We start from the raw sequence: 14196 nt of genomic DNA on the forward strand, positions 1-14196 counted from the left end.
AACGACGAATGGAAAATTGACATTTACTGCAGTATAAAGAATATAGTCCTCATGGCAGTGCCTAAAGAAGATCCAAATTTCTTCAAAAAATCCATATTGCAAAAGGCTTCCTTTTCCAACTAAAAAATAATTTCCAGAGATGTACAGAATCTGTGTGCTGACGTCACTGATGCAATGCATGCGCATCTCCAGATCTGTTGTTTTGTAAGGAAACACTGGCAAATTTCAAGAATTTTTTTTCCTGAAATTTTCTACTGGTCCAACACCTGGAAAAAAAAACTGGCAATTATTATAAGTATTAGTAAAAGGTAGAGGTTAACAGAATTTGGATAGCTGTTTGATAGATTAAAATAAAAGGGTAGTAGGGAGGAGTACTTCAACTTTTTAAAAAAATATTTGTTAAAAAAATCTCCAATTTGACTGGAAATATCTTTATTTGGGTATTGAATTTCAGATGGGCTCTCACATCAGAAATTACCTGTACTGACCTCTATTATGGTGCTCCACTGGAAATTTCCTAGCTCTCCATCCTGATCTGGTTTAGATGCTGATCAGGAAAAGTCAGCATTTCTGGCCGTGCCAGTTGAACCATCAGGGAACTAATCCTGATGCCTGAGTAGCTTTATCTCTGTTGCTTTATCTCTGTTGTAATGTTTATTTCAACATCACAGTGTTTGAGCTGAAAACAATAAACCGGTCACACCAGGGAGACTACAGTTTCCTTGAACCTGCAAGAAAGTTTAAGGCTTAAATTTGAAAGTAGTCTTGAGTGTTCCTTTTAATATTTGGGGTAGTGTTGTCGCTGTGGATAATTGAGATCATCTTCAAATTTGCATATGTCACATAAAAGGAAATGGAGGTCCATTATCCAAAGGACACTATTTTCTGTGATAAATAACTAAAAGTAACTAATATGTAAAATGGCAGGAATAAGAAACACCAATCAACCAGTCTTGCTCACTGTAATTTTGGCCCCTGTGCTAGGCTCTACTTACAGTATTAATCTCATCTTTGGGGTCAGTAAGAGTTTTTCCACTTAAAAATGGATGTGTATTCTCCACGTATGGTAGAATTCTTTTCTGCCCTATAGTGAGATAGTAATGATATGTGCTGAGTCATATGTGGGTTTTGTTGAGTCTGGATGCTTGCTCCTAAAAGGATAATTGCTCTAGTCATATGGGGGAGGGGGGCTTTTTCAAAAGCCTTAAAATATGAGTGTTTTCTCCACTCCTTTCCTAAAGGTGTAGCTTGTGTTGCCATGTAGTTGCACAAACACCTGTTGCTTTTCAGAGCCTTGCCCGAGTGGCCGGCCATTCTTCATCTGTGACTCTAGACAGTGTGTTGCATCATATTGAGTTCAATCCTGCCCTTGTCCAATGCCAAAATGTACACTTTCTAGCAGGATCACAGCAAAACAATCAGGAACGACTAGCTTAGCTGATTTATTCGCTTTCTCTTTCCCCCATCCCCCATGTTACTAACCCACGAGCACTGAAGCTGAGATCAGCTATACCAGCACAGCCTGGGAATTGAGCCTGGAACCTTCTGGTCTCTATGTATTTACATTTTTCCTTTGGATTACACATACTGGTTGACAAATTGTGCCAGTTGTGTTCTATTTGACAAAATTAATAGTTTTTAATATTGTTTTTGATTTTAGCTGTTCATAAGTAAGAAGGACTCATCTAAGAAACAGATGGGTTTTGTAATGGGAAGACGATAGGGTTGGTACTCTGGAAAGGTAAAAATGGGCTGAAAAGACTATTATCATCCAAACATATCTTGTGATGTATTTCAATGACTAATTTGTAATGTAAGAATTAAATAAAAATATACAGTATAAGCAGACAATGCAGGCTAGCTTGTTTTTTTTTAAAAAGAGGCCAAGAAAATAAGATAGTCAGGATCATCGATGTTCACCACAACATGTGCTTTTCTATAAATAGGTTAAAGTTAACATACTGGGTGAAGTAGTGGACCAGGGGAGCACAAACCTGAGAATTGACCAAGCATCGTTCAGTCCACATGCTGCCATCTATGCAATACGCCCTGATGTCCGATGTGCTATACATATACACACACCAGCAGCTGCTGCTGTAAGTGATTTTTTTTCATTTTTCTATTTTAAACCTTGCAACATTTTTCACATTCAGTGCATGCAAATTAATTTTTTTTTCCCCCAACACCTACAGGTTTCAACCATGAAGTGTGGTATCCTGCCAATATCTCAAGAAGCCTTGATTGTGGGCAATGTTGCATATTATGAGTATCATGGCTCACTTGATGAAGAGAGTGACCGAATTCAACTCCAGAAGTGTCTAGGTACAGCTTGCAAGGTAAGGTTGCAGCACCTCCTGCAGTGCTCAAAGTAGATAATTGATCTTTCTGACTTTATTTTGTGAAGTAATGCTATTTTGGGCTCTCTTCTCTTTCTCCCCTATCCTCAGCTTGGATGGGTTGCACAACATAATGTGGCAATGAATGACAAAATGAGAAAATCCCTGATTCAATTCTTGATCTATGCTAAGTTCGCTGATCTCAACCACGGTGGCAATAGAAGTACTACATTTGAGCTCAGTGTCTTTCCGGCTATGGTGGGAAAACATTCAGCCATTTGAAAGTTTACAAGGATTGGTGTTGAACAGCATTGGGCTCAGCTGAAATGCTATCAGATGAATAGCTTGCTGACGCTGCCTAGGCTTTCACATGATGAATAGACATTTGGGGAAGGTGCCAAAAGTTAACAACCCTCTGAACTGTACTTCTGCATGAGTTTGTGTTGAATTGTTTTGCAAAGTTATAACGCAGTTTAAGCAATTCCCTAGCAAAGCTGAGCAGAAAATATTTAAGAATTCAAAGAGCGCTACAAGTGCAAAATATGTATGTATATGTTTCTTTGGAATGAACTTTTTACACCTTTAAAATGCAGCACAGCTTGTTAAATTTATTCTCGCAAAGCAGTTGCTCATCACCATGGCAAAATCCACTTGCCCTATTTTTCTGGGTACAATAATGCCATACATTTTCCAAGTTGTGCAATTTACAAAAATGCTACTGCAGTCCCTGATGTGGGAGATCATTTTTGTCACTACTTTTGAATGGGATATTTGTACGGGACATACTGTTAATCTATGATGATTGATCTCAGAGGGCCTCTTACTTTGTAGAACTATCCCAGTCCCAATATAAAACATTTCTCCAATCGATCCTATTATGCAACTAGCCTAGAATATATAAGGAATTGAAATTGTTCATTTGAATTCTTAATAAGAGTGCCCAATAAGTTTCTATTGTACTGTTTAATAGGCTTAAGCTTTGCCAATTTAATATTGGTATGAATTATATTTCTGTATGCAACTGACCAGCAACTCAACCTTATTATTAATAACGCCAACATTCTGTGAATGCAGTGTGATTAAAAATAAAGCCAATAAATTAAACTTCTCAATGTCTCATTATGGCTGAACCATACAGCTCAGAAGATATCGGGTTTGACTCCTGGTTTATGCCGAGTTACTGATCTCAGCTAGTGTGGCAAAAAGGGTGCTACATTTGGCCTTAGTGTCTCTGGATTGGGGAAGGCAAAATCAGCAAGGATTCCTGCTGCTGACTGTGATGTAGTGAAATCTTCTCGCTACTTCTCGATACATATGTGAGAATGTTTGGTGAGAACATGATTAGGCTCAGATGTGATGCTCCCCAATATTCACTACCTAGGCTTATGCATGAAGAATGGTTTCTTGGAACCAGGATTCTGTGTCTTCAGGAGAGAGGGAAGGGAAAAGGAAGGAAAGCTTTGTCAGCAAAAAACAGCCAGTAAAATTGCTGTTTTAAATTGACCCTCGAGTTAATCTGTAGCCGAAATATTTCTTTGCTTGCTGCCACCTCTAATCATGAATTTATTTTCAGGTATTGGTGCTTAGAAACCATGGCGTAATAGCACTTGGTGAGACCATAGAGGAAGCTTTTCACTACATCTACACCGTTCAGTTAGCCTGTGAGATCCAGGTAATGCAAAAAAGTAATATTTAACTGGTACCAATTTATGTAAATGATGACTTATAGTAGTAGCATTTAAACCTATTTCATTCTTTTGAAAACATAGTTCCTATTTTTAAGTGTAGTGAACAAGCTTTAGTGACATGATTTCCACGTGTCGGTTGAACTCTTCAGAATAGCTGACTTTCGATGTAGTGTTGTACCTATTTAACCCATTCTGTATAGTGCTTTTGGGCTATAGTGGGTATATTCACTGTGTGGTGTTACATTGAACAAAAGCAACAATTAAAGTTCCATGTCCAGTACCTGGTCTGTGTTTAGTTACCTAATTTCAGACAAGGTAAAGGAGGGATCATCACAGTTGTCTTTAGTGTTCTCAAGCTAGAGGGGAAGAATTAACTAGGGTTTCCATTGATTGCTATCCAGTGGGTTATGCTAGCACCAACACCCCAATTCTATCCCCTTCAGTGTCTGCTTGCTCAGGCTGAACGCAATGGTATGTAGCCTCGGTTCTTGTTTGATTCTTGAGAGGATGTTGGGTTTTGAAACCAATCAATTACCAAGACTAATTACCACCTTCAGTTCACTGCCTGCCACCATTTGTACCTCACTTCCATCATTTCAAACTCTCATCCACACCCTTGTCACCTCCAAGCTCAACTTCTCCAATGTTTTCCTCGCCAGCCTCCCGAGCTCCAACGTGCACAAATTTTAACTAATTCAAAACTCCGCCAACTCTTCTATCACTCCTGTACTCCTCATTCCCCAGCTCATTCTTGTTTACAAATATCTACATAGCCCTACTCCACTTCTGCAACTTCCTCTAGTCCTATATTGCAGCTGGCATCCTCCACTTCTACTGTGCGTCCCTTGTGCTCCACTGTCAATGGGAGAGCATTCAGAGTTCACACTCCTAAGCTCTGAAATTCTTTTCCCAAACCTTTACACTTTGGTCATATCATTTTACTTGCCTTCAAAAGTCTTAAACTGTGTCTTTGATAACAGTGCTGTTCCACCCATTACCATGAAACAACTTTGAAATGTTTCGCTACATTGTAAGGTACAAGCTGTTGCTGGAAAGTGTGCATCTAGTTCGGTTATGATCCCCTCCCTTGTCCACGGTCAAAGGGCTGCCTTTCACATACTGAAGAATTGCCATCGTCGCCGTACCAGAAAGCTGGTGCCTATGAAACTGTAACCGAGCATGAAACAGTATGATTCCCTACCTTTGGAAAGGTAGACAGTTAGAAGGGGAACATGCTTTCAAATCACCTATGTAAATTAGAGGAAAAATGTATTTAATCATTAAGTCAATGATTACATCACCTATGAATCTCTGCCCAGAAGAAAGTTCCCTTCAGATTAAAGCCACTCCTAGTAATTAGTCATAATTGGCCCTGATACAACATAATCTGTTAAAGTGCCTTTATGAATAGAATTGTTCCAGAAGTTTTTAGAACAAGAAGAGTTTCTTTGTATGAAATTAACTGAATACACGTTAAATCAGCAGAGTGCTTATTACAGTAATGAGTCATCTTGCAGTTTTATGCCTTTAATGGACCTTTGTTTACAAATAATTCACTGTCATTTTCAATAAACAATGTTTCACTGTGTTAAACTTATCAAAATTTCTAATCTGTGGGTGAAGTGATGTCTGAAGATATATATAAAGATTGTGTGCACTATTCTGCAAAATGTCCTTGTACTACTTGCTCAGTGAAAATATTTCTAATAATGGACTGTAAATCAGTCACCATATATAGTAATGCTAATATGGCAGATGAATTTTTATATCACAATGTTCATTTGTTCCTTTCAGACAAAAATGATCACTTCTACTTTAAATTAAGCTTACCTACTAACATATAAAAAAAGCCACAATGCTTTGTAATTATGCTTGTATATCTAAGCATTAGTAGTTCTCTTAAGCATTGCTTCTGTTGGACTGATGCATTTGATTGTTTTAAAACCTGGATGTGGTCTGTGCGCTTCTAACCAAGTGGTTTTATTTGAAGGTGAGGGCCTTGGCAAGTGCAGGTGGAGTGGATAACTTACTGCTGTTGGATCTGGAAAAGTTCAAGCCTTACACGCACAAAGTGTCCATTGATGGAGTCAACATGGGAGCCTCACAAAAGTGGAAAATTGGAGAACAAGAATTTGAAGCTATGATGAGAATGTTGGACAATCTGGTATGTATATTTTCAAGATCCTAATCCTTGCTTTCAAATCCCTCCATGACCTCACGGCACCCTATTTCTCTGATCTCCTCTAGTCATACACCCCAGATGGACCCTCATCTCATCCCAGTGCTGGACTGCTCCATGTTCTTTGCTCCACTATCTGTGGCAATTTTTTCAACCACTGCACCCATGTCAAATCTTTCTGCCTTGCCACATGGCCAACTTTTTCTTTTTCCCTCCTGCTCAACGTCCACTATTTTCCTCTGCCTTGTAAAGTGCCTTGAGACGTCTTTCTTGACATGAAAAGTGCAAAAAAAATGTAAGTTGTGAGATATGGATATTATGAAATGCAAGTTTTTATTGTGCTTATTTTAATCAGCTCCTAAGTAAAAGGCTACTTTTGAACTGAGTCTGTGTTGATACTTTTACATCCGGCAGGTTTATATTACAATGAAAGGTATCCACCTTGGCTCAGTGGTAGCACTCTTGCCTCTGAGTTAGAAGGGTTTGGGTTTAAGCCCCACTCCAGGACTTGAGCACATAATCTAGTCTGACACTTCAATGCAGTAATGAAGGAGTACTGCATTGTTGCCATGCCGTCTTTTCGATGAGACATTAAACCAAGTTCTGGTGGATATGATTGATACCATGGCACTATTTGAAGAGGAGCAGGAGAGTTCTCCCAGTGTCCTGGCCAACATTTATCCCTCAACCAACACCACCAAAAACAGATTAACTAGTCATTTATCTTATTGTTGGTTGTGGGACCTTGCTGTGTGCAAATTGATTGCCATATTTGCCTACAAAAATTCAGTGACTACGCTTCAAAAAGAATGCATTGGCTTTAAAGCACTTTGGGTCATCCTGAGTACATGTACGTTCCTTCTCCTTGGAAATTGTAAATACACATCAGTTATATTTATAATGAACTATATTTTTAAACTGGCAACCTTTCTTTAGATATTCTAAGAGTTTTATTAGTGAGAAAAATCTGAGCAGCCTATGATGATGTAACTGTGGAAATATAACTTTTAAATAGTGCTTGTTAGCCTTCTATACACACATTCAAAATATGCAAATATGATTACCTATTCAATACTATTGGGTATTCTGTCTCCATTTCTGCTGGTTAATTGGATAAACAGGAAGTATCATCATTGAATAAAAAGTTGTGTAATTGTAATTTCCTGTAGTAGATCCACTTCTAACAAAACTCATCCTGCTAACTAGGATAGCAAATGGGTGTGCTAATGTCCAATGGGACTCGAGCTTTCAATGCTGTTATGAAATTATGAGCTTAAATTGCTGTATCATCAGGCTGACCCTTTCTGTTGTAGTTTAGGATTTTGCATATACTTTTTTGTAGGGATCACTGGATGGTCTGTCTGATTTTTCTTGGTAATCTTGTACTGACTGGAAGAAAATGCTCATGCAGTTGTTAGACTTTTTTTTTGTTTTTCCACAGGGCTACAGAACAGGCTACACTTACAGGCACCCTATTCTGAGAGAAAAACCAAGGCACAAGAGTGAGGTGGAGATCCCGGCAACTGTCACCGCATTTTCCTTTGAAGATGATACTCTGCCACGCTCTCCTCTCAAATTCCTGGCACAGAAACAGCAGCGAGAAAAGACAAGATGGCTGAACACTCCAAACACGTACATGAAGGTCAATGTCCCAGAGGAATCTCCCACTGGTAACTGCAGCCCTAGGTCAAAAACCACAGTAAGTAATAGCTTATAAATCTTCAGTCATTCTTAAAAACTTATTTTGGAATTACTCGGCCTATGTTGGAACAACACTTCCTTTTGAATGAATGAGTTGATTCAGCCTTCGACAGTTAATCAATGAAATAAAAATTTTTATTAATTCCTCGTAGAACACAAATGTATTGAAGCTGTAAACAATTGCTGTACTCTGATTCAGATGTCATCAATCAATAAAATTAAATTAAATGAAAGTTGGAGAATGTTTTAAGATGGGGAATCATATGCTAGGAGTACAATGCTCTTCAGTTTTAAAAATGAACTTCATATCAGAAAAGATTATGAAAGAAAGAAAAAGATTTTTTTAATTGCGAGGTAAAGCATTCTCTACTCTGCTGCGGTTCTGAGGTTCGTACAATGTAAAATCCCATTTCTTAAACTACTCATCTCAGTGTAATTGCCAGATTAGTGCCAATTTTGTATTGTGGGCCCAAGCCCTCTTTAAAAATTGAGTTGACGCGGCCTAAACTCATTTCAGATAGGACCCTTGCAGCCAACCAAGAAGATTTTCTCAGAGGTGAAAGGCCAGTATTCTAGTCCACTAGACCGTCAGTCCCCAGGGTTGTTTATTAGCTAAGAACGAGGGAGGAGTCATGGCCTATTGGTGTGAGGGAGCTGATTGGACAGATGCATTGAAAGTGAAGCATGCAGTACCACGAAATGGTGGGATGCGGATTCAATCCCCCAACTCTGCTGGGTCCCCAATCTGTAGTGGTGCATGCTCAAGACCGATAAGTGACAGTATATGGATTTTCTCTCTGGCTGTTGAGTTCCCAAAGGGGGCAACGGTGCTCGCGACACGGCTGGTGGAGGGAAAATTGGATGACAGGTCTTTATTGGTCCACTCCCATCTGCCTTCTGGGAATGTCAGCCACGCTATCCTTTTGAACATAGATGGTGATTTCTCCAAATATTCATACTGACAGCCTAAAGGAGGGACTATGGGCTGCTTTCAACATAAGTTATTCTCATTCAATTATCAAATAAGTCTTAATCCTTTAACCTGGTAGCAGAAGTCAGGTTTTTAATTTCTGTTCCGTAGGGAGCTCTCACCTGGACCTTCAGACACCTTGCCGAGCTGCTTAACTGATAGTTTCAGTGAGTGAGCAACTCCATACAGTTAGCTAGCTAGAAGACTTGTAGGACTTTTACCTTGGATGGAAACTTCTTCACCCTAACTTTCAATACAAGTCTCAATAGATAAGTCCAAGTCCTAAAATCAGCCTATGATGACAACAACAACTTGCATTTATATAAGTAGAAAAATGTCCCAAGGCTCTAAAATCTCTTCCAAACTCAGAAGCTGAATTTGCTCAGGCCTACCAGTGCACTCCCGCCATATGCCTCGGACTGGACCCATGAACATTTAGCAGCATTTGGTGAGTTTTTGGCTCCCTTGTAAAGGGGGCTAATGAAGGCCACAAATTTTTACCTTTTGTGCCAGTGGCACTGCCCGGAGTGGCTTTCTAATGCTGCTTTTCCAGCTCCTCCATGGGTGCCTGAGATGCACCTATATTGTTGTGGTACCTGCCAGTAAAACGAGGAACCCCCCCTGATCCTGTACACTCAGGTGGGATAGAGGTGGAGGTTCCTGCAGGTGCATCCTGGTACTTAAGCGAGAATCACAGGCCTGCACAAATTCGGAGCTTCTATGTTAAAACCTCTTATCTTCTGAATATACTGGAAGCCACAACTTTTTAAATGAAAGCCTAGTGTGATTTACTATTATGGTAATTTTCTATTTGCTTATCTTTTTTATTTGAAGACAGTGGATCAAATAGTGTGTGTGTGTGTGTGTGTGTGTGTAAATTTTAACTAAAAAGTTTTTGAATGTTGTTTCAATCTTGGGGCACAATCACTTGTGTGCTTTTGACTTGGGTTTCCTAATCCATCAGTTTAGAGATTTAAATTCATGTAGGTTAGTGTGTTTCTTACTTTTAAAAATGATTAAACATATGATTTGATTGTGGGAAATGGGAATTGCATTGTGCAATGTATCAATTATCTGCACAAAAGTACTTCAGTGACTGATAGCACTCTAGAGGAAGAAACATTTTTCTCATCTCTGGCAATAAGTTTAGAAGTATGAAGCAGTGCGGAAGAGTCAATCTAATTAGGTGTCAGACTCCCGTGTAAGAACACCATCTAATATTTGCTATCCATAATCAGTCATGTGTCTTATTATCCACGCTCTGGTGGGATGTCCCTGCTATCTGCTTATCTTGTATAGGTGTGATATTTTAGGTTGAACAAATGGGTTAGATGTCAGAAGCAATAAATGTAACAAACTAATCAACCCTGGTTAGAATTTGTAAATTTACGAGCGAAATAGAGACTAGTTTTATACCCCAATGTCCTTTTAAAAATGTTAAGCAAAGGTTTCTGCTTGAAAAATGCTGCAAGCGCTGTGATATGCTTGCAAGCATAAACCTGTTTTGACTTTAGAATCTGACAAAATAAAGGTAAAAAATAATCAACCTAAAATGGCACACCAGTTTAATGGAGGCTGACAGCATGGATTTTGCAGAAAAAATTCCAAATTTGACTGGTTTAAAAACTAGAAAAAATGTTTTTACTTGATGTACTTATTTAAAGTCGTTTAGGTTCTTCTAGATAGTTCTAATGTTTTAGGTCAATAGGCAGTAGAACACATCCTAGAATGTTAATAGAATTTTCTGCTAATCAATTACAGACTTACCTATCAACTTGCAGTAAGGTTGCAAAGCTTTATCATGTAATGCGTGAGTGTACTAGCAACTACCTCTGGCACTAGAAGGGATATAAAATTGAATTTAAAGAACGAGCATAAAATAAAAAATTGCCTATATAAGACACCAGGAAGTAATGTCAAGACTGTTATAATTGCCGAGGTCAGATTATAGTTATAAGCTACTTGAGCTTGACTTGCAACGTGAGCTTGGCTGGTGCATCTTGTGGTATCTGAACATCTTGATCTCCCAATATCTTATATTGCTCAGATATTCATTACTCTCTTTATATAGGATGGTTTCAAGTGTGTTACAAGGCTGTAAGTCAGTTGAGGAGTTCAGTTGTAACGGTCATCCGAACTCCAAAATTTTCTCACCATCTTGACACATTCCAACCCAACTGTTTTGCGTAATTTATCATGATTTTTGTAGTTGCAAATAGATAAAATGCTGCCGTGATTACTGGAGATTGTGACCATTGTTGGGTGATATGACAGCAACGGTGGGTGGTTATAACTAAAGGCAATGGCCAATGATCACTGGAATATTTTTATCAATATTTTATTGGAAAATTATATCCATTATATTCTGTATTTGTTTTATTCAGTCACACAGTTTGCTTGCTAAGAGTTGCCATCCTTCTATTCAGAGCATATTTTCCTTTGGCAGCATTAATAATAAAACATTCTGAATATTTAGAATTGTTTAAAAGCTTGTGTGTGTGGTCAACAATATACAGTTTGTTTTTTTAAGTCCTAAAATGCAAACTGGTAATGGTGCTTACCATGTGCAGTATGGAATTGAAGCATTAAGAGTGCTTTTGCAAGACTTGAGAGCAGAAATCTCAAACTAGTCATCGCCAACCTCACTTTCCCCTCAAAGGTCCTTGAACATGTTGCTTTCCAACTTTGTGCTTATTTATCTCCTATAGTTCCTTGTTCAAATCACTCCAGTCCAGCTTCCATCCTTCTCAAAGCACTGAAATTACACCAAACAAAGTCACAAACGGTATCCTTTATGACTGTGGCCATAGTGCTTTATCCATTCTCAACCCTTTAACAGCGTTCAACACAATCAGCCATGTTATCCTCCTCCAATGTGTCTTCTCTGTCATCCAGTAACACAGAACTGCCCTCACATGGTTCCATTCCTCCATATCTTAACATAGGAACAGGAGTAGGCCATTCAGCCCCTCGTGCCTGCTCCACCATTTGATAAGATCATGGCTGATATGTGATCTAACTCTATATACCCGCCTTTGGCCCATATCGCTTAATACCTTTGGTTGCCAAAAAGCTATCTATCTCAGATTTAAATTTAGCAATTGAGCTAGTATCAATTGCTGTTTGCGGAAGAGAGTTCCAAACTTCTACAACCCTTTGTGTGTAGAAATGTTTTCTAATCTCGCTCCTGAAAGGTCTGGTTCTAATTTTTAGACTGTGCCCCCTACTCCTAGAATCCCCAACCAGCGGAAATAGTTTCTCTCTATCCATCCTATCTGTTCCCCTTAATATCTTATAAACTTTGATCAGATCACTCCTTAACCTTCGAAACCCCAGAGAATACAACCCCAATTTGTGTAATCTCTCCTCGTAACTTAACCCTTGAAGTCTGGGTATCATTCTCGTAAACCTATGCTGCACTCCCTCCAAGGCCAATATGTCCTTCCGAAGGTGCAATGCCCAGAACTGCTCACAGTACTCCAGGTGCGGTCTAACCAGGGTTTTGTATAGCTGCAGCATAACCTCTGCCCCCTTGTACTTTAGTCCTCTAGATATAAAGGCCAGCATTCCATTAGCCTTATTGATTATTTTCTGCACCTGTTCATGACACTTCAATGATCTATGTACCTGAACCCCTAAGTCCCTTTGGACATCCACTGTTTTTAACTTTTTACCATTTAGAAAGTACCCTGTTCTATCCTTTTTTGATCCAAAGTGGATGACCTCACATTTGTCTACATTGAATTCCATTTGCCACAGTTTTGCCCATTCACCTAATCTATCAATATCCCTTTGTAATTTTATGTTTTCAATAACACTGCTTACAATGCCACCAATCTTTGTGTCATTGGCAAACTTAGATATGAGACTTTCTATGCCTTCATCTAAGTTGTTAATAAATATTGTGAATAATTGAGGCCCCAAGACAGATCCCTGCGGGACTCCACTCGTCACATCCTGCCAATGCGAGTACCTACCCATTATCCCTACTCTCTGTCGCCTTTTGCTCAGCCAACTTCCTAACCAAGTCCGTACTTTTCCCTCTATTCCATGGGCTTCTATTTTAGCTAACAGTTTCTTATGTGGGACTTTATCAAATGCCTTCTGGAAGTCCATATAAATAACATCCATTGACATTCCCCTGTCCATTACTTTAGTCACCTCTTCAAAAAATTCAATCAGGTTTGTCAGGCACGACCTACCTTTCACAAATCCATGCTGGCTCTCTCTGATTAACTGAAAATTCTCGAGGTGTTCAGTCACCCTATCCTTAATTATAGACTCCAGCATTTTCCCCACAACAGATATTAGGCTAACTGGTCTATAATTCCCCGGTTTCCCTTTCTCTCCTTTCTTAAAAAGCAGAGTGATATGTGCAATTTTCCAATCTAGAGGGACAGTTCCTGAATCTAGAGAACTTTGAAAGATTATAGTTAGGGCATCTGCAATCTGCTCACCTACTTCCTTAAAACCCTGGGATGGAAACCATCTGGTCCTGGGGATTTGTCACTCTTTAGTGCTATTATTTTCTTCATTACTGTTGCTTTACTTATGTTAATTTTATCGAGTCCCTGTCCCCGATTCAGTATTAGTTTTCTTGGGATTTCTGGCATGCTATCCTCTTTTTCTACTGTAAATACTGACGGAAAGTAATCGTTCAAAATGTCCACCATTTCCCCATTGTCAATGACAGTATCCCCACTTTCAGTTTTTAAGGGGCCAACACTGCTCCTGACCACCCTCTTCTTCCTAATGTAACTATAAAAGTTCATAAGTATAAAAGTACATCTTCAACAATGACTTGTCTTCCCTCTCCCTCACCTCCGAGTCTGCCAAAGTTCTATTCTTGGCCCGCTCTTCATCAACTTGCTGACCTTTGGCGACATCATTCATAGACACAGGGTGAGCTTCCATGTGTACAGTGATACCCGGCTCTACCTCTCTACGATCTCTCTTGACTCTCCAATTCTCTCTATGCTGTTAGACTGCTTATCTAACATGCAACATGAAAGTTATAGCTTCTTTCAGCTCAAAACTGAAAAGACTAAATCGATTATCTTCACTCCCTGCTATAGACTCCCTACCCCTCTCAAGCCACTCTCAGGCTGAACCAAACTGTTCAGTTTTCATGTTCTGTAAGGATCTAGATCCTCTCCAGCATAAAGTCCACTTGTTTCCATCTCCACAGCAGTACCAGCCCCTTCTGTGCTGAAACCTTTATACATGCCTTTGTTATTTCTAAACTTGATTACTCTAACTTGGTGGGCTCCCATTCTCCACCCTCCAGAAAATCCAACTGATCCAAAACTTACCCTGTCTGCA

At 39.2% G+C, this 14196-nt stretch overlaps 1 protein-coding gene across 7 annotated transcripts in view; it reads left to right on the forward strand.

Moving 5' to 3' along the window:
* Window positions 1–14196, forward strand: part of LOC137339981 (gamma-adducin-like) — a 199988-nt gene that overhangs the window by 165824 nt on the left and 19968 nt on the right. For all 7 annotated transcript variants that reach the window (XM_068002101.1, XM_068002099.1, XM_068002106.1 and 4 more), the window contains 5 exons: window positions 1947–2096; window positions 2193–2336; window positions 3910–4008; window positions 6015–6188; window positions 7645–7902. In XM_068002101.1, coding sequence (XP_067858202.1) covers window positions 1947–2096; window positions 2193–2336; window positions 3910–4008; window positions 6015–6188; window positions 7645–7902 — 825 coding nt within the window. The remainder of the gene's footprint in view (window positions 1–1946; window positions 2097–2192; window positions 2337–3909; window positions 4009–6014; window positions 6189–7644; window positions 7903–14196) is intronic.

Source organism: Heptranchias perlo, chromosome 21 (genome assembly GCF_035084215.1).
Source record: "Heptranchias perlo isolate sHepPer1 chromosome 21, sHepPer1.hap1, whole genome shotgun sequence".
Classification (NCBI taxonomy): Eukaryota; Metazoa; Chordata; class Chondrichthyes; order Hexanchiformes; family Hexanchidae; genus Heptranchias; species Heptranchias perlo.